The 20,000-nt window shown below is 39.7% G+C and overlaps 1 protein-coding gene across 9 annotated transcripts in view; it reads left to right on the top strand.

The window, feature by feature from the left end:
- The first annotated feature begins 2,633 nt into the window (after window positions 1-2,633).
- Window positions 2,634-20,000, top strand: part of LOC138970784 (cleavage and polyadenylation specificity factor subunit 6-like) — a 33,552-nt gene continuing 16,185 nt past the window's right edge. For 8 of the 9 annotated variants that reach the window (XM_070343318.1, XM_070343315.1, XM_070343317.1 and 5 more), the window contains exons 1-9: window positions 2,634-2,725; window positions 5,716-5,796; window positions 6,422-6,547; window positions 6,755-6,858; window positions 7,566-7,759; window positions 9,374-9,406; window positions 13,867-14,049; window positions 14,573-14,697; window positions 17,602-17,698. In XM_070343318.1, coding sequence (XP_070199419.1) covers window positions 2,669-2,725; window positions 5,716-5,796; window positions 6,422-6,547; window positions 6,755-6,858; window positions 7,566-7,759; window positions 9,374-9,406; window positions 13,867-14,049; window positions 14,573-14,697; window positions 17,602-17,698 — 1,000 coding nt within the window. In that variant the 5' untranslated portion in view covers window positions 2,634-2,668. The remainder of the gene's footprint in view (window positions 2,726-5,715; window positions 5,797-6,421; window positions 6,548-6,754; window positions 6,859-7,565; window positions 7,760-9,373; window positions 9,407-13,866; window positions 14,050-14,572; window positions 14,698-17,601; window positions 17,699-20,000) is intronic. The other variant, XM_070343319.1, reaches the window with a different exon arrangement.

Here is a 20,000-nt window from a genome sequence, read left to right as displayed (position 1 = left end):
TGTTGGTTTATGACATTTGAGAAATGTTACACAGGCTCTCAGTTGTGTGTTTGCTTTTTACATTTAGTCAAGTTTTGACTGAATGTTTTAACATAGAGGGGGAATGAAGACGAGGGTCGTGGTGTATGTATGTGTGTGTGTGTGTGTGTGTGTGTGTGTGTGTGTGTGTGTGTGTGTGTGTGTGTGTGTGTGTGTGTAGAGCGACTAATAGTAAACTACTGGACGGGCCGATCTTTATGAAATTTCACATGAGAGTTTCTGGGAATGATATCTCCAGACATATTTCCCATTTTTTTCGATAAATGTTTTTGATGACGTCATATCCGGCTTTTTGTAAAAGTTGAGGCGGCACTGTCACACAATCATTTTTTTAATGAAATTGATTGAAATTTTGGTCAAGCAGTTTTCGACAAAATCTAATAAAATTGTAATTAAATTTTTTTTTTATAAAACGATCCAAAAACAATTCTATCTTATTTTTCATCATTTTATGATTCCAAAAACATATAAGTATGTTATATTCGGATAAAAAACAAGCTCTGAAAATTAAAAATATAAAAATGATCAATAAAAATAAATTTCCGAAATCGATTTAAAAAATAATTTCATCTTATTCCTTGTCGGTTCCTGATTCAAAAAACATATAGATACGGTACGTTTGAATTAAAAACAAGCTCAGAAAGTAAAAAAAAAAAAAAGAACAGAGATACAGAAAAGCGTGCTATCCTCCTCAGTGCAACCACTACCGCGCTATTCTGACTAGTCAATTTCACTGCCTTTGCCACGAGCGGAGGACTGGCGATGCTACGAGTATACGGTCTTGGTGAGAAAAAAATGCAGTGCATTCAGTTTCATTGTGTGAGTACGACAGCTTGACTAAATGTTGTATTTTCGCCTTACGCGACTTGTTCTTTTTACATTTAGTCAAGTTTTGACTAAATGTTTTAACATAGAGGGGGGAATCGAGACGAGGGTTGTGGTGTATGAGTGTGTGTGTCTGTCTGTCTGTCTGTGTGTGTGTGTAGAGCGATTCAGACTAAACTACTGGACCGATCTTTATGAAATTTGACATGAGAGTTCCTGGGTATGATATCCTCAGACGTTTTTTTTTCATTTTTTTGATAAATGTCTTTGATGACGTCATATCCGGCTTTTCGTGAAAGTTGAGGCGGCACTGTCACGCCCTCATTTTTTAACCAAATTGGTTGAAATTTTGGTCAAGTAATCTTCGACGAAGCCCGGACTTCGGTATTGCATTTCAGCTTGGTGGCTTAAAAATTAATTTATGACTTTGGTCATTAAAAATCTGAAAATTGTAAAAAAAAAAAAAAAAATTTATAAAACGCTCCAAATTTACGTTTATCTTATTCTCCATCATTTGCTGATTCCAAAAACATATAAATATGTTATATTCGGATTAAAAACAAGCTCTGAAAATTAAATATATAAAAATTATTATCAAAATTAAATTGTCCAAATCAATTTAAAAACACTTTCATCTTATTTCTTGTCGGTTCCTGATTCCAAAAACATATAGATATGATATGTTTGGATTAAAAACACGCTCAGAAATTTAAAACAAAGAGAGGTACAGAAAAGCGTGCTATCCTTCTTAGCGCAACTACTACCCCGCTCTTCTTGTCAATTTCACTGCCTTTGCCATGAGCGGTGGACTGACGATGCTACGAGTATATGGTCTTGCTGAAAAATGGCATTGCGTTCAGTTTCATTCTGTGAGTTCGACAGCTACTTGACTAAATATTGTATTTTCGCCTTACGCGACTTGTTTATTCATCCCCTGCATCTTTGGTAACAGCTCTGTCGGTCAAGACTGTTCTCCGTCCGGGTTGATAACCGTGTGATACTGACTGATAAACTTAATCAAAACCAATCTTTGCCGGCTTTGCCTATCCAATTCAATCTCAAGCTGTACCCGTTTCTACCGCGGGCCACTCGAGTATTTCTGTATCTAAACCAAAAGTTTGAATAAAGAAAACTTTGATAAACAAAAATCAATTTTTTAAATTAGTTAATTAATTTATTTATTTATGTCTCAAGTACCCGTCGAGTTTCTCCCACTCAATGTTTCTGTATCTAAACAAACCGAAAGTTTTAATAAAAACAGTAATGATAAAGCAAGACGGTGAACTCCGAAATGTTATTAAAATCCTAAAAGTAAAGTTGTAACACATATATATCCAGAACTGTGGACATGCACGGTTTTTGCTCATTGGAGTCAGCCATATTATAAGAGTCGTCCGGGTGCCGACATCACAATGGGCATCCATTATTTCGTGCTGGTGAACGATAAAGCTACATAAAAACACAAGTATATATTGAAGAAAATGGCCACAACAAAAAATTGAGGAACTTCAGTTTTAAAACAGGATGCTCAGTGGTCAGTCGCGTCTAGGACTCAGTGTCACGTTGACATTGGCCATGGGTGACTCATTACGGTGAATAAAAGACATTTTAAGCATAAATTGATCAACCAGTTTTCCACATAATGTGAACGATAGTTGAATATTGACCCAATTGAATGTGATCACTTAATTAATAAAGTTCTGCTAAATGAACAAAGCTCCCAATCAGCCAAACATTTCATCGTTTACCTCCCCTGATTCAACCGCCAGAGTGCGCGCGTGGTTGTCGCAATCTACAAATTAAGATGGCGGACAGCGTGGACATCGATTTGTACGATAACATTGAAGACGAATTTAACCAGGTTTGGTTTAAGACTTTGCAACTTAAGCACTTATTTTTCATTCTACAGATTGTTATTTTGTGAACAAAACAGTTGCGGAAGCAGGATGCATAACAGGTGGCTATGACACAGACCGACTGTCTTGTGATTTTAGCAAGTGCTTGGCATTTTGTCAGCCGGCGAAGTTTTCCTGCTGGAAGTGAAAAACACCGTGCAGGTCTACGAAAGCCAGATCGCACGTTTAGCATTCAGTGAAAGGACGCCCCGTTTAAAACTCTAAACGAATTAACACTGGTATTCTGTTGCTCTTAGTTGATTACATTAAATAATCCAACGACTTTCGGTTGTTCTACCGGTGTTGGAACTTGGATTGACTGTGAGTGTGACTGACCGTATGAGCCACTGTGCTCTTTTTGGAATAGTGTAGTTACGTCCCTTGACTCAGTGGATTACTTTGTGCGCATTAGACTGATTAGTGTGTTCCGAATACTATTTCAGTATTTTTACTTGGATCAGAATGTACACGCGTAACGAATAAGCGTGATGGAATACAGTGGAGATCATTTAACACGAAAAACGATAAGCCGAAAAAAACCCATTAGGCCTACGCGAAACGTGTTGTCAGTCCAAATCATTCCTACTAAAGAACCCTACTAAAAAAAACATCATAACACGAAATAAAACGATCTGAGACTCACGCAAAAAACGTTTGCACAAGCCGTTTCTCGGTCCCTTGCACCACCAAACAACTGGTTTTTTCAACTTGTAGCTTCCAATTCCAAAGCGAGAAGTGTTCAGGTGTTTGCACAGCCCATTGAAAGAAAGAATAAAATGGTCGACATAAACTTACACTTTATCACGAAGTCGGTACAGCTCTCTTGTGGTGTTTGCTTCTTGCGCGTGCATATTCTTCCCGATAATTCCATAATCTCTCACTTTGGAAATTGGAGCAGATGGCACACAAATGTCACGGTGTATCAAGATTCGGTAGCCACTTCCGAAAACACTCTACGGCTTACGCGCGTTTGTTCGGTTGGTCAGCACCGATCTTATCTGTTGAAGCGTTTATACTTAAAATGGGTATCTTCTATGCTTTAATCATTTCATCACTTCATTGGCCCGTCAAAACACGAAGAAAAAAAAGCGGCTTCCTTTGGAAATAGAGCCTTTTATTCGCTGTGAGAGAAATGAAGCAACCTGAAAGTCAGACTCCTGCAAAGTTAACAACAACAAGACGCGGGCTGTATTATACAAACGAGTACTTCGGTTCAAACCGAAAGCTGAAACAGAATCGCGTCAGCAGTTCAAACGAGTTTTGTGAACATCGCTGCAAGTAAACCGATTTCTAAATAGTTTGATCATTTTCGTTATCGCGAAAAAAACGTTAACTCGAAAAAAAATATTGGTCCCTTTCATTTCGTGTAAAGCGATCTCGACTGAACATACGAAATTAAGACTAGTGACGGATGTTGCTAAAAAAAAATGTGTGTGAATCTGACAAATGTCCTGACAAGTCAGTGAGTAACTCAGTAAGTGACATCATCAACATTTGACTGGCTTCACAAATTGTAATACTAATTGACATTTTACATGACCCTTGGGGTCATATTCAGTACATAATCGTCTGCTATTAGTATTGTTATTAATTGTTCTCTCTAGTCTTCTTTTCTTTTCAACATAATTTGAGTTGCGTGTATCTCATAAGGAGTCGTATTTGGATTGTTCCACATCTGCGAAGTTAAAAAAAAGAAGTAGTACAACTGTAAGTAGACTAAGCAAGACCTCATTACTATTAAACAATTTAAAGGAAAGTTACGTGATTTGGGAGTACTCACTACTTGTTAACATTTTGACTGAGGATTTGAGAATAGTTAGGCTGTTTTATTTTTAGCTCTCTCTCTCTCCTAATTTGATCAAAGATTTTTGTTAAGAGTGTTTTTTCTTCATTATTTCAAACAATAAATAATTATAAATCACAAGGTTGAATCAAAGAAGAGTTAGACAAATGACCGAAAATTACACAGTTACCTCCCTTGATTGGAGAAAAATATTTTTCACCAATGAATTCATGAACCAAATTAACAAATGACTTAATTGACCGTTTGAAATTATCAAACTAATTTAAAGTTAGTTTGTTCCATATGATATCTTTTAAACGGACTCGACCCCCCCCCCCCCCCCCCCCCCCCCCCCAAACAACTGAGGTTTAGGACAAATTATTTTTCCATAACTGAGACTGAGAGGGACTGATTCCATGCCTGAGGGCTACATAAAGTGACTGAATGTATAGTACTATCAGTTACCAGTGCTGTGGAACCGTTGCTGTTTTAGATATGTTGCTGTGTGTGCTTGGGTTACACATTTTTCCGTGTAGCGTATAGTTGCAAACTTCTGACACAGCCAAGCTGTGCGATCTAAAATGAATGCAGTGTACCTAGTGTTTGGACTGATATGATGCAAGCAAAATTTAGTCAGACTGTTCTCCTCCTACGGAGTATGATAGGACATCTAACCGACAACTGGCCATATGAATCGGCCATTTGACTTTTAGGCAATGTATCAGACTATAACTGATGTCCAGCGCCTAAAGACATCCCTGCTAGTGTTTCTGACAGTGAAACGAGGGTGATTCAGAAGGGCAGCAAACTTTGTTTCATTGTAATTTTTGATGGTAAAGCATCACACTTTTTTGAGTGCTTTAAAAAGAAAACAAAGACAATTCTGGACTGTCTGTTGGTTGTGATTGTGGCAAAAAATGAATCGCTAGGCTCTGCGATAAAGGGGTCACATGTGATTTCTTTTGATTTTAACTTGGACAATCACATTCACAAATGATTTGGTGCCAGGAGTCAACAGAGTTATGTCCACATTCAGTGATTCACACCAATTTTGAGGAAAGCTTGTGTGAGCGCTTAGTCACATGTAACTTTGGTATTCACATACACATAGTGATTGGTTATAAAAAAAATTCCCAAGGCGTGTAGAACTAGAAAGCATTTTGTTGTTTGCAGGATACAGAGTTTGGTGGAGGTGGTGACCTTTACGATGATGTCATCACTGCGGGTTCTTCCAGCAGTGTCTCTGGCAGACCAGTAAGTACAACAAAAAAACACCTACATTACTTTTTTTTAACGTTTTCTGTGGTTATTTTTATGCGTCCCAAGTATATTTCTCACAGTAACTTACCAGGCCAATTTTGTTAATGTAAAAATCCATGAATTTACTTTCTTTATTTGATTAACATATGTAAGTTATTGTATAATGAATTAATAAAAGTTATTTTTGATAAAGTTAGTGAAGAAAAATCAGTCAGAATCATTTGAAGCAATTGAAAGCTTTCTTGTTCCGTTGAACCTGCTCAGAGTGATCTAGCAACCACTAAAGTGACTCCAATGAGTCAAGCTCCAAGTCCAAACATGTGGGGTTTTTTGTAGACAAATTATGTATTGTAATTCACCTTTCCATAGCGACACCTTTCCATAGTGAGTATCCGTCATCTTTCTTTCTTTCTTTATTTGGTGTTTAACGTCGTTTTCAACCATTCAAGGTTATATCGCGACGAGTATCCATCAAGAACAACCACTTTTTGTAGGCCCTTGAGTGGTAATTTTGGACAAGTTAAATGGTACTTGTAGTTGTTGTTATACTCTATAGCATGATGACTTATGGACCTGTCTATTGCATGATATGTACTGTAATACAAATGTATTTTTCCAGCCATCAGCAGACAGTCACGGGGGAAACAAGGCACCACATGGCCAGCACTCTAACTCTTCCCTACCCTCTACAGCTTCAAACTACACTGGCAAAAAGTTTCTGCTCTACATTGGCAATCTCACATGGGTAAGAAAAAACCTTTTATCATGGCTTAAATTTGCTGACAAGTTTTCTGTGCTGACCTAAGCCTTTTCAGTTTTCTTCTTCTTTTTGTCATTAGACGGTGACACCGGTTGTCCTAAGATATACTATGCAAACATACCCGTATTTATTGTGGTTGTGTTAAAGTAGACAGTTTCAGTAATAATTAAAAAAATCACTTTTTTCTTACAGTGGACGACAGACCAAGACCTGACAGATGCTATTCAGTCTTGTGGTGTCAATGATCTCGTCGAAATCAAATTTAATGAAAACAGAGCCAATGGGCAGTCAAAAGGGTGAGTTTTTCTATTGCTCGTTTTTATCTCCTTTGCTATGGTTTATATTACTGTAACATGGGTGGGATTCTTCCGGTATATGCCGGAAATCCGGATTCGTAATGTCTGGTGACGGTTTTTTGGTTGTTAATTATACAAATCCTTCAGCGTCTGGGGGCCCGCAGACCCACCCTTAAAATTCTTCAGGATTGATGACATTTTTCAGTACCACCCATGTTGTAACCTGCATTTTTGTGTGTGAACTGTTGAATATTAGTGCTTTAGTCGCATTCAAATTACTAACTGACGACTACATTGTGAAAAAGGGAAACTTGATCACACGGGTTCACGATGGCTCAGGGGTAAGATAAGCCACGCAAAAATAAATTCTTTGAAAATTGCTCGCTCTTTACGGAGGGCTTCTAGGATGTTCCCGTTTGGTGAGCGTTCAAATGGAAGGGTGTTTGTACTGTGTGTAAAAGCCTGACAGTATCTGTGATGGTTTGCGGGAGGCTTGCTGTGCCTCTAAGGTAACCTGCATGTTTTGAATTACAGAGAGATAAAGTAAATAAAAACAATTGGTATTTGCATTTTCCTTCTACCAAGAATTTTGTCTCGGGTCACATTCAGGTTTGTAACTTATTGTGTGTTAAAAATATTTTCAAAAAGAAGACAGTAGTTTAAAATCACAACCCCAATGAAAACGAAAGATCAAATTGCTTTTTCAGATTTGCCTTGGTGATCTTGGGGTCTGAGCACAGCTCGCGAAACATCTTCGAGCGCCTGTCTCGTAAAGAGATGCACGGACAGGTCCCCCAGGTTATGAACTACAACAAGCAGGCCCTCAGCCAGTTCGAAGCCCAGGCACGCAAAGGAGGAGAGCTGCCACAGAATGGAAACTTCAGAGAAAGAGAGAGAGAACGTAAGTACTGATGATTGTTTGTTACAGTCACAACACCCCCCCCCCCCCCCCCCCCCCCCCCCCCTTGTTTCAAGTAAGACTTCTGATTTCAGATTTTTTACATTTTAAGACCTGGTTTTCTCAGATTTTGTGCTCACGTTAGATGTTTTTCATAAATAACTCTGTCAGGATTTTCAAGTGGTGGGGCAGAGTAGGCGCCCAAGACAAAGAGGCAAGCTTTTCGAAGCGAGGCAAAACAACAGCACTCTGCTCACTGGCTTGTACCTGCAATCGCAAAAAACAACTGCTGTGTGTATTATTGTTATGCAGTGTTTGCTTAATATGCTACTCTTTTCTTTCAAAAATATACTGATAATAGTTCATGATTCATTGCATTTGCAGCAATAATCAATGGCCGGTAGTGGTAGTGATGGCTGATAACTTGTTTAGACCTAGTTCATATAGGATCCCATGAGCTTAGGAAAACACAGATGCTTAGTGATCATTACCAGTGATTAACAAGCAACTGACTGCAAGTCGTGGCTCCGATGTGCATATGGAGGTGCACAATACTGGGCAAAAAAATGAGTACAAGAGCCCCAGAAGTGAAAAGTGTTTTAAATGCAGTACAATCTGACTCCTGCACAAGTGTAGACATTTCTTCAAATGATACAGAAAGGGAGCAGGTCTTTTTCTCAAACAACTGTTAGATGCAGCAGAACAAAACTGTGGTGTCTGAAATTGTGATGTAGGTTACATGGGGTTTTTACTCGCGAATATCGCAAAACCAGGTGTATATTTTAGGAGAGATAATTTTGCCTGTATAATGTGTGCCTTAGCATCTTCAGAAATGACCCGAGATATTTTTGATAGATTATATATTATTCAAGTGTTTCAGTCTTTACAGAATGGACACAGTAACTTATGTCACAACATGTACCTACATTTTAATAGACGCATGAAACAGACCTTGGAACCCATACGATTTTGCACGCATGATTGTCTAGAATACAGAGGGAGTCTTCTATGTCTTAAAAAAAGGGGGGGGGGGGTGTCTAAAGCAATGGGACATGGTGAAGGCGAGTCGTATGAGCATTTGGTTTACTTGTTTCTATCATGGTTCGTAAGTTTCACTGGACACCAAATATTGAGTCCACAAAAACTTAATGAATTTAAAACATAGCTGACAGTCCCCAAATCAACTTTTAGGTTGACTGTAAGTGTTAATGGAACTATATTATCACGTATTATATAAACCAGCGAAGATGCTGTGACTGTCGCTTTCCCTGATAGAATGTTGCGTAAGTTTTTGGGGACACCATGATTTTGCCAAAACCTTGCTCTCTGTTCGTTTTCCCATTTGTTTACGTAATTTCAAATAAATTTGTTTCATCTTTCATGCTCTAATGATTGTTTAGTTAATTCAGGCTGTACAACCTACACACTGGCTAAAACAAGTGCCAAGTAGCATGTTTTGTGGCGTCAGAAACGCATTCCAAAGTGGACGTTAAAATGTTTCACGGTGAAATGTTAGCTCAGAAAAGGGAATTTTGGGAAAGGTGAAGGTTGGTTAGAGATGTTGTGGGTATTTTCTAACGTTGTGTACACCAATCATTGCATTTTTGTCCCCACCAGCGCCGCTTTTGAACGGGCAAAGCGCAGTTTTTCGTAAGTTACACATCAACACAAATTGCAGAAAAATGAACACATTCCGCATCTTTTGACAAGTGTGACATACTAATTGAGTTTTTTTCTTATTTTGTTGTTGCTGATCATGCAATTTTATTTTTGTGTAAAAGACAACTTGAAAATGATGTTTTGTTTATGGGCATCGGGCACACAAATCTAGATGATTTTGGACACTGAACAAAACCTGCGCAATGTGGATTTCGGTCTGCTAACATTAAGTATAATAGAAAGGCATAATAAGTACATGTTGAATGGTATCTTCTGCAATTAGGCCAGGGATTTTTGGCCCTGTAGACTTTTTTAAAACCTGCCTTTCAGCTTCGAAGACGGTATTCACTGCATGTCCTCGATTTGGTCGCCATAACCACCAAGTTTTGTCCACACAAAAATGATTTTAAATCAGATGACTCAAACGAAATGTTCACAACCACTGTAAAAGAAATGTTCATTAAATTACATATTCTTACTCCAATTCACATAAATGCATTGACTTCAGTCTCACATGCTAGATGTCGAAAAACCACTCAAATTACCTGCCCTTAGAAGGGTGGTAACCAAGTTAAAAAGAGACGCCATAGCCGTTGCTATGTACCTACCTTGCTCGGTTACCCATAACACCCTGGGCACCACGTGAGCGCCAGCATCCGGAATAATCATTCACGACTTTCGACGACACACGTAAGACGTGCAGAATTTGACTGCTCACTTGGCTTTCCCTAGTCCTCGTCTTTTTGATGATTCGGGCGCGTGGGAGCCTTTACCTGTTCGCCTTTTGGTGAGACCTGTCCTTTTTGACTCACATGCGAAGCAAAAGTGAGTCTATGTACTCACCCGAGTCGTCCGTCCCGGCGTCCGTCCGTCCGTCCGGAAAACTTTAACGTTGGATTTTCTTGGACACTATTAAGTCTATCAACACCTGATGTGGCCTGATGGTGTATGGTTACAAGATCTCAAAAAACATGTGCGGCAACTTGACCTCACTTCAAGTTCAAGGTCACAGGGGCCGTAATTGTTGTCTTAAAAACGACCATTTTTCACATTTTCGCATTTTCTCTGAAGTTTTTGAGATTTAATACCTCACCTATATATGATATATAGGGCAAAGTAAGCCCCATCTTTTGATACCAGTTTGGTTTACCTTGCTTCAAGGTCAAGGTTCCCGCAGTGGGGCACTGCGGTTATGAAATTAAAGGCCCCTCCTGTTTTTGGAACCGCAGGAGCTTTCTAGTTTGCTGTTAGGTAGATTTTTGGTTCCTCTTTCCTGTCATGCTCTCTTTTTCTTCATGAATTCTTTTCTTTTTTCTGCCTTCTTGCTCATTCACCTGTATTTTTTCCAAAAATCTCTTCTCTTGCCGCTTGTCTTGCGATTCATGTATAGTTTAATCTGTTAGTGTTCTGATGTAAGTCCAGCAGTAGATAGGTTAAGCCTATTTTAACATACTGGAAACTGGTAATCTTCCAGTAGGTATTAATTTAGTTTTACTAAAGCCTGCTGGGACACAAGTAATGGGTTAGTGCATTTGTAAACAGGAATCGCTTGACAAGTGGCCCCCTTCATCCCCCCCTTCCTCGTCCTGATATGGCTCTGCGTAGTCGGCTGGACGTTAAGCAACAAATAAACAAACAAACAAACAAGGTCACAGGAGCTCTTCAAAGTTGGATTGTATACATATTTTGAAGTGACCTTGACCCTGAACTATGGAAGATAACTGTTTCAAACTTAAAAATTATGTGCGGCACATGTTATGCTTTCATCATGAGACACATTTGATCACATATGGTCAAGGTCACTTTGACCCTTATGAAATGTGACCAAAATAAGGTAGTGAACCACTAAAAGTGACCATATCTCATGGTAGAAAGAGCCAATAAGCACCATTGTACTTCCTATGTCTTGAATTAACAGCTTTGTGTTGCATGACCTTGGATGACCTTGACCTTGGGTCAAGGTCACATGTATTTTGGTAGGAAAAATGTGTAAAGCAGTTCTTAGTGTATGATGTCATTGCTAGGTTTAGTTATTTGGTCAAGGTCAAGCATGTGAGTCGTATGGGCTTTGCCCTTCTTGTTGTTGAATTGAATTGTTGGTGTTAGCTGCTTGTTTACACTACAGTCTCTTAAGAAATTTACTTTTCTAAGTGGACTACGGTGTTCGGCCTTTTAGCTTTTTAAAGATGGCCGATAGCAAGCAGTAACTTAGTGCGGGGCAGGGAGTGAATCGGCTGCTAGCCTTTTCTTAGAAACCTCCGTGTGGGTCTTCGACCCTTCGAGTAGCACTTCTTTTGTGGTAGCTATTCGGGTGGATAAGGTTTCGGTTTTTTTCTCCCTAGCTCCCATCTCCTCTTAAGGAGAATCAGTCAGTGTCCTCCGTTTACGGGGGACTTTACGCTGATATGTGTTTTTATTTCTCAGCTGTTTCAGGCACGATCGGCGGTTCCCGCCCTCTCGTTCTTCAGCTTCACACCGTGGTCTGGTGCAAATGGCCTGTTCGGTTCAGCTCGTTTTTGCCTCTGGTGGCTCTGGGCTGTTTATGAGCACCCTCTCCTTCTCAGTGTGTTACGCAGCCCCCCCCCCCCCCCCCCCCCCCGCCAAAGGGGGGGGGGGGGATAGGGGGGGCGTTCCTGCTTCGCACCGTGGTCTGGTGCAAATGGCCAGTTCGGTTCAGCCCTTTCTGCCTCTGGTAGACTGGGTTGTTCACGAGCACTCTCTCCGCCTGCTTTTGTCCGCTCACCTTGCTTTTAGCACAGCTGAGTCGGGCATGTCTTGAATTAACAGCTTTGTGTTGCATGACCTTGGATGACCTTGACCTTGGGTCAAGGTCACATGTATTTTGGTAGGAAAAATGTGTAAAGCAGTTCTTAGTGTATGATGTCATTGCTATGTTTAGCTGAAGGTCAAGGTCATGTAAAGGTCAAGGTCAAGCATGTGAGTCGTATGGGCTTTGCCCTTCTTGTTTGATTTGCGCTCAGTCATTTGGAACTAAGAGCTAAAAGCTCATGTTCTTATCTCTTTACACTGTAGGTGAAAGAGGCTTCTCTTAATTGACTCTCACAAGAGGTGTTGCTACTTTCAGAGGACAGTGGTGGCTTATTGAACACAAGGGGGGTGGGGGCTTTTAGTCCTCCCTCTGTTTCTTTACAGGTGTTCAGGAGTCCAGAGCCTGGTGTTCTTCTCTGGCTGGTGGTGTTCCTCTCGCCTATGCGAAGTTTTGCCAACAGCTCTCAGGGACAGAGCGTGGGCTTCCTCTATCGCCGTGTTGCGTTCTGGTCGCCTAGGCGAAGTTTTGCAAACGGCTTACTGGAGATCAGATGATGTTTTCATGAGTTTTTATCTTCGTGATATCTCCTGCACTCTGCTTGACGGCTCCAGTTCGTGGCCGGCCTTGGTTGCTGCAGGGCAGGTTCTTTCAAGGACATAAGTAAGTTCCCTCCACCTTTAGGAGGAATCTGCATTTATGAGAATTGGAGTAAGAATATGTAATCTAATGGAAAATTTTAAGTAAATTTTCATTTGATTAATATACTTACCCAATTCTCATAGTTAATACCCTCCCATCCATCCCCGCTACCTTATATCCTTGGGGTTTTTGAGTAGTCTCGAATGATTATTCCGGATGCTGGCGCTCACGTGGTGCGCAAGGTGTTATGGGTAACCGAGCAAGGTCAGTACATAGCAACGGCTATGGCGTCTCTTTTTAGCTTGGTTACCACCCTTCTAAGGGCAGGTAATTTGAGTGGTTTTTCGACATCTAGCATGTGAGACTGAAGTCAATGCATTTATGAGAATTGGGTAAGTATATTAATCAAATGAAAATTTACTTAGAAATTTTCCATTCTGTGACAAATATTTAACCATAAATTTTAAGGTGTAAAGTTTAATTTTTTGGTGTGAAAAATACCATTGAAAGAGCATACCCCTTCAGCCCCCATGGTTGGCCCAGTATTGTGCACCTCCAGGCTTATTTTTGATGTTTATGTCTTCAGTACAGTGGAACGCCCCTTTTAAGACCCGTCAATTTTAAGACTCCCTCCGTTTTAAGAACCTGTTTTTTTCTCCAGATTTCCCGTTAATAACCTCTGTAAAGTTATCCCCATTGCAAGACTCCCTCCTTTCTAAGACCTGAATTATTTCACATTTTTGAAGGTCTTAAGTGGCGTGTTTAAGAGAGAGAGAGATGAAGTTTGTGAGATAAAGTGCATGTTCCTTTACACTGTATAACAACTTTACCTTTAAGACCTAAATTTCTCAGATTTTTTAAGGTCTTAAGTGGCGTGTTTAAGAGAGAGAGAGAGATGAAGTTTGTGAGATAAAGTGCGTGTTCCTTTACACTGTATAATCACTTGACCTTTTATACCTGAATTTTCCAATTTTTGAGGTTTTTAAGAGAGAGAGAGAGAGAGAGAAAAGACTGTATAAGTTTTAACCACTTAACATTTCAGCCAAGCCGCGAGGCCCACCACCAAAGACGACCGGCCCCCCACCTGGGGCTCCCCCACCTGGTCGTGCGGGACCGCCAGGGCCGTTCCCGCCCCGCTTGCAACAACCGCCCCCAGGGCCCCCCAGGCCTGGCATGCCAGTCACCGGGCCTCCACCCCCTGGCCCACCCCACATGGGTTTCGCTCGTGAGTTGCTTCATATCTTGTTTATATTGTATGGCTTCTGAAAGTCAGTCGTCTTGTAGTGATGTGAATATTATTCAAGTATACTGCAGACTCCTTTCAGAATGTCTCTATATGAGACAATGGCAAATGGTGATGCTTTTATAGCAGTGTCACAAATTGTGAAAGGACATTACCATTATATTTTCATATTCTAGTGAATCTTTGTGTGTGTAGTTTTTTTTTAAAACTAATTTATTTTCATCTTTTTCTTTTGTTTTATTCCTCAAATGGAGTTGAAAACAAGGAGTGTATTTTGATGTGTATTTTCTATGGAAGGAAAATCCTCTGTCAGTTCATGTCTTTGGCTGGAAATCTATTTGTGCACTAATCTATCAACTGGGTGGTAAATTTTTATCTTTGCAGAAGATATTGAAAAGGAATTAGAGTCAACATTTCACATCAGATTTGTTGTAGACTTGGATAATAAAAAAAAATGTTTGTGACGCTTATGGTTGACTTATCTGTTACACCTGTGTTCGTGCAGCTCCTCCAGGTGGCTTACCTCCAGTGACCGGCCCCCCACCTGGAGGCATGCCTGGTCTCCCCCCTCGCCCAGGCATGTCGGGCATGCCACCCCCTGGTGCTCCTCGCATGGACATGGGAGTACGGGTGGGTACTTTACTTAAATACAGTGGAGCCCCCTTTTAACCCCTTCACTGCCCACCACGTACTAGGTACGTTTGTTTGTTTGTTTGTTTGCTTAACGCCCAGCCGACCACGATACTAGGTACGTGGTCATGTTTGGTTTGTCATACGCCCATACACGTACTAGGTACGTGGCATTTACATCAGCACTTTTCAGGACATTTGTGAAAACTAAATGGGAGGTAACCACTGTCTAACTTCTTGTAGGGGTTTAAACATAGTTCTTTCCCATTGACCGTTCAGATAAGCTAGTACCACGTGGTAAAAACTTTAAAAAAAAAAATTCCGATCTATAAGATTCAAAATGGCGGCCGAAAGTCGGACATCAACTCGTAGACCTGTTTTCAAATGATACAGTGTTCTGGAAGCTCTACAAGAAGTGATTTATGGATTACCACACAGAAGAATACTGTTATGGGCTGTTATGTGAGTACCTGATGGTTGACACCAGTTTTAGCTGTGTTTTCTGCGGTTTTACGTGCTGCAGTGTGTGTGTGGAAGTTTGGAAACTGTAAATTTTGACAAAAATGGTCATATCAATTTTTACTATAGCAATCACAAACAAAGTCCAATGATCATGTTATCACATAATAGCCAAGGGGGTAAGCAAACCACATGCCAAAGATCTAAGAGATATCTCAATAAATGATTGAGCAGTGAACAGATTAGTGAACCTACCGAAGAAAGCGAAATTTGCCCTGGCGCACAGCAATACCAAAATGCTGTTATACTGTGGCAGTGAAGGGGTTAAGACTGCCTCCCTTTTAAGACCTTGCTTTTTCAGATTGTCTGTTAATAACCTCTTTAAATTTACACAAAAAGAGGACACAGCAGTAACCAGGTTGGTCTTTCTTTATCAATATTTCGGCAGCGACAAACTGCTTTCTTCTTTAAATTTAGCTCCAATGAAAGACTTCCTCCTTTTTAAGACCTGATTTTCTCAGATGTTTGAGGGTCTGAAAAGGGGGGTTCTACTGTAATATCATTTGCATTGATGTGTAAGGCCCCCCCAAAAAAAAGGTGTGGTAAAGGTAACATAGCCAAAAAAAATACTTTTTTTTCTAATGTGTACAAATTAAACCTCCTTGACAGGGAAATAAGTGCGATTCAAGCGCTTTCGCTTTCATTGCATTTTCTGCACTCATTTTCTTGGTTTTTATATTTAGTCAAGTTTTGACTAAATATTTTAACATCGAGGGGGAATTGAAACGAGGGTCGTGGTGTATGTGCGTGTGTCTGTGTGTCTGTGTGTGTGTGTAGAGCGATTCAGACTAAACTACTGGACCGATCTTTATGAAATTTGACATGAGAGTTCCTGGGTATGAAATCCCCGAACGTTTTTTTCATTTTTTTGATAAATGTCTTTGATGACGTCATATCCGGCTTTTCGTGAAAGTTGAGGCGGCACTGTCACGCCCTCATTTTTCAACCAAATTGGTTGAAATTTTGGTCAAGTAATCTTCGACGAAGCCCGGGGTTCGGTATTGCATTTCAGCTTGGTGGCTTAAAAATTAATTAATGACTTTGGTCATTAAAAATCAGAAAATTGTAAAAAAAAATAAAAATTTATAAAACGATCCAAATTTACTTTTATCTTATTCTCCATCATTTGCTGATTCCAAAAACATATAAATATGTTATATTCGGATTAAAAACAAGCTCTGAAAATTAAATATATAAAAATTATTATCAAAATTAAATTGTCCAAATCAATTTAAAAACACTTTCATCTTATTTCTTGTCGGTTCCTGATTCCAAAAACATATAGATATGATATGTTTGGATTAAAAACACGCTCAGAAAGTTAAAACAAAGAGAGGTACAGAAAAGCGTGCTATCCTTCTTAGCGCAACTACTACTACCCCGCTCTTCTTGTCAATTTCACTGCCTTTGCCATGAGCGGTGGACTGACGATGCTACGAGTATACGGTCTTGCTGAAAAATGGCATTGCGTTCAGTTTCATTCTGTGAGTTCGACAGCTACTTGACTAAATATTGTATTTTCGCCTTACGCGACTTGTTATTATTATTATTATTATTGTTGTTGTGACAAATGTAAAGAAAAGTTATAGGGTCGGCCCCTAAAAATAGGGTAGGTTGGGTTACCGTAACCACACCTATTTTTTTTTTTAGGCCTAACAGTGTTGTTCCCAGACTCTGAGGACAATATGTCGGTTCAATCTGGATTGAAAATATGGATAGGTCCAAATGTCTGCACTACTCAAAATTGTTCTAGGTGTCAAAACAATTGGACAGTTGACTTGCCAGGGGTCAGAACAATGTATGGAAAAGTATGCGTAAATGACCGAAGACTGAGACCAGCCAACAACACTGGTGTAATCTGTGCACAGGCCTACCTGCGCTCAGGTTCTTTTTTTCTGTAAGAATGAGATCTGTATGGGAGAAGTTACACTACGGGCTGGCTGTGAGCAAGTTGCCAATCTTGCCCCACCATCGTCAGATTTCAATTTTATACATGGGTTCTGTGATGCAATGCTGTTCACAGACACATTAAGACATAGGGCAGTTTGACCTGGATTCAGAATATATATCGGTCAAAATATTCTGGTCGCTAAAAGTTGTTTTCGTCAAAGGACAAGCCACTTGTTAAAGCTATTGAAAATTCAACCAACTTATTAGGGTCAAGACAATGTGTCAGTTCCAAAAATGATGTGTAAATATCCAAAGACAGGGGCCAGGGAGCAACACTATGATGCACTGTTTGTGTGTGTGTGCATTTTTTTATTTAATTTTTTGTTATTTTTTGTTTCTCTGTCTGTCTGATGGGTAGCTTATTCTGTGTTCCTCCTGTCTCCTTAGTTAATTTCTCAAACTGAGATGATAAATTATTATTGTATTGTTTTGTAGCATCAAAGAATGCCCCCTCCCGGGTCTAGAGGACCCCCACCTATGGACCACAGAGGACCCCCACCACGAGACTGGGACCCCAGAGGCCTTCCTGGAGGTAAGTGTTTTAACGCCTCGCTCAACCTCTCCACACACATTCTTTTTCTCTCTGTCTTGTATCTCTCAACCAGTCACCCTTTAAGAACATTTATTCTAATGTGGATTGAATTGCATGTGTCGACATTGTCATGGAGCTTTAGCGTAACTCGTTTTGAGCGGCTTGTCGGGAGATGGACAAAACTAATTATTGTCATTATGAAATGGTGTTTATATTCCTTCCTGGTATGCATCAAGTTAGCCAAAATTCCATGATGACATTGATATGTGATAAGCAATGTAACTGTGAAAAGTCACCTGTGTTTCCGGAACAATGAAGGTGTAATCTGTATTGTCCGTGTGTCCTTTCCCTCACTAACACTTAGTACAGTGGTACCTGCGATGTGTGGCCCCTCTGATGAGAGGACACCTCCCTTAAAGGGACACCATCTGGCGTTCCTTTGTCCATTATCTCTACCAAAATATACCTGTCATGACAGGCCATGTAGGGACACTTTTGGCTGGTCCCAAGGGTGTCTTTTCATCGCAGGTACCACTAAGGGCAACAGTGATTGCCATGGCGCGGTGTGAATACTTACTTCGTTATCAAATTGACACTGTCAAACCTGCAGAATTGTTTCCTGTTTGCATAACAGTAGGAGTGTTTTTCTTTTGAATATATCACCTCAATTTAACTAATAGGTGTTATCTTACTTGCGAGTGCTGGACTGAGAAAGATGTTTTTTGCTGGGTTTTGTTGGGGTGTGACTGTCAATCTGTCATACTTTTAAGTTCTCTTTGTACTAATTATTAACCTGCTGTTAACATTTTTTTTAAATTTAAACAAACATACTGAGAAGCAGGTTTTACAGTTTCAAAGAGTGATAATCCAGACCTGTTTACTCATACGATTTCGCCGTATTTTGTACGCCAAGTTTCCAAGAATACGATAAATACGCTGGTTGATAAGAAAGTACGACGATTTCCAGTGTCATATTCTTACAGTTTTATCATCAGTGCGACGGACGTTGTATTGGAATTTTACTGCTAACAGTTTTACGTTGGTCACATGATTAAGAAGCACCTCTACCTGGTAAGAAAATACACTCAATATTTTGAAAATACACTAAGTCTCTGTGGAATATACACCAACTGTTCATATTTGGTAAACAGGTCTGGATGTTCACTTTAGCAACGCTTTTAGACTGCTCACAGCTGTCTGCACCACCAGGTTGCCCTTGTGTAAAATCTAGTTTTTATCAAACAAGAAGGATTCTCTGTAGAGAGTTCAAGGGAATTGTTTCAAGCCGGTTTTGGTTGTGCTTATAATTTCTACAGCTTTACTTTGCACTGGGTGGAAACGTCCTGTTTGAATCTTGCTGTGACACATTTGATCTTTGTTGCACACACCCCATTTGAGAGTTTCTCTTTCTTTTAAATTGATTTGTGAGCTTTTACATTTTTATATTGTTTTATTTTTACTATGTGAAAACATTTTGTTTATCCACAAGTATCTGTCTGGTTCACTTATAAATATTTCCCTCCTGCATGTATTTTGTAATGAATTTGTTCAGTCTGTTTGATTTGTCAAGAATTGTATTTGTGCTTGAGATTTTCACTGTAATCTATACCATATGTTCTGTTGTGTTCATATAATTTTAAACCCACATCCTTTCCGTACACTATAGTACCGTTCAGTAACAATGGCCAACCCCCTCCCCCCGGCGGTAAGTTAGTTTCCTGGCTCACTTTGTTCCCTTTTCCAAGCGTCTATATCTTTTGCAACTTCTAAGTTTCCCCTCTCCCTGTTTGGGTATGCTATTCAGAGACTTGGTTGGTTGGTGTTTGGACTTGGAAATTTGAAATATTTATTCTTCCCTTTTGTTTCATATCATTATCAATGAACGAATAAGAGGTGGTTGGTAAAACAAAACTTGAATTAAAGGTACCTGCCTTTTGCATGTTTACATATTAATAATGTATTAAATTTAAACGTGCGTCTTTCGCCTCCACAGGCACATGTTTACTGACAGGCATAGAAGCCACTATGAAAATAGTGCAAGAAAAATAGTAAGCGTAAGAAAGAACGTCCTAAACTAATTTGAACCAAATGTGAATTTACCCATAATTTTTAGGTAGCTGTATAATTGAAGAATATAACATACATATTTGTTCTCATTTTCACAACTTTTTTAACCGCGGCCTTCGGCCTTGGTCGATAAATATGAAACCGAAGACGATATTGTCCCTTCGGACCAACAATAAAGCTGGTCTGTCAACAAGCCACCAAACATCTTAGAGAGCTGCCAACTGCTACGCTTTCG

Source organism: Littorina saxatilis, linkage group LG7, assembly GCF_037325665.1.
Source record: "Littorina saxatilis isolate snail1 linkage group LG7, US_GU_Lsax_2.0, whole genome shotgun sequence".
NCBI lineage: Eukaryota > Metazoa > Mollusca > Gastropoda > Littorinimorpha > Littorinidae > Littorina > Littorina saxatilis.
This window is presented reverse-complemented; position numbering and strand designations above follow the sequence as displayed.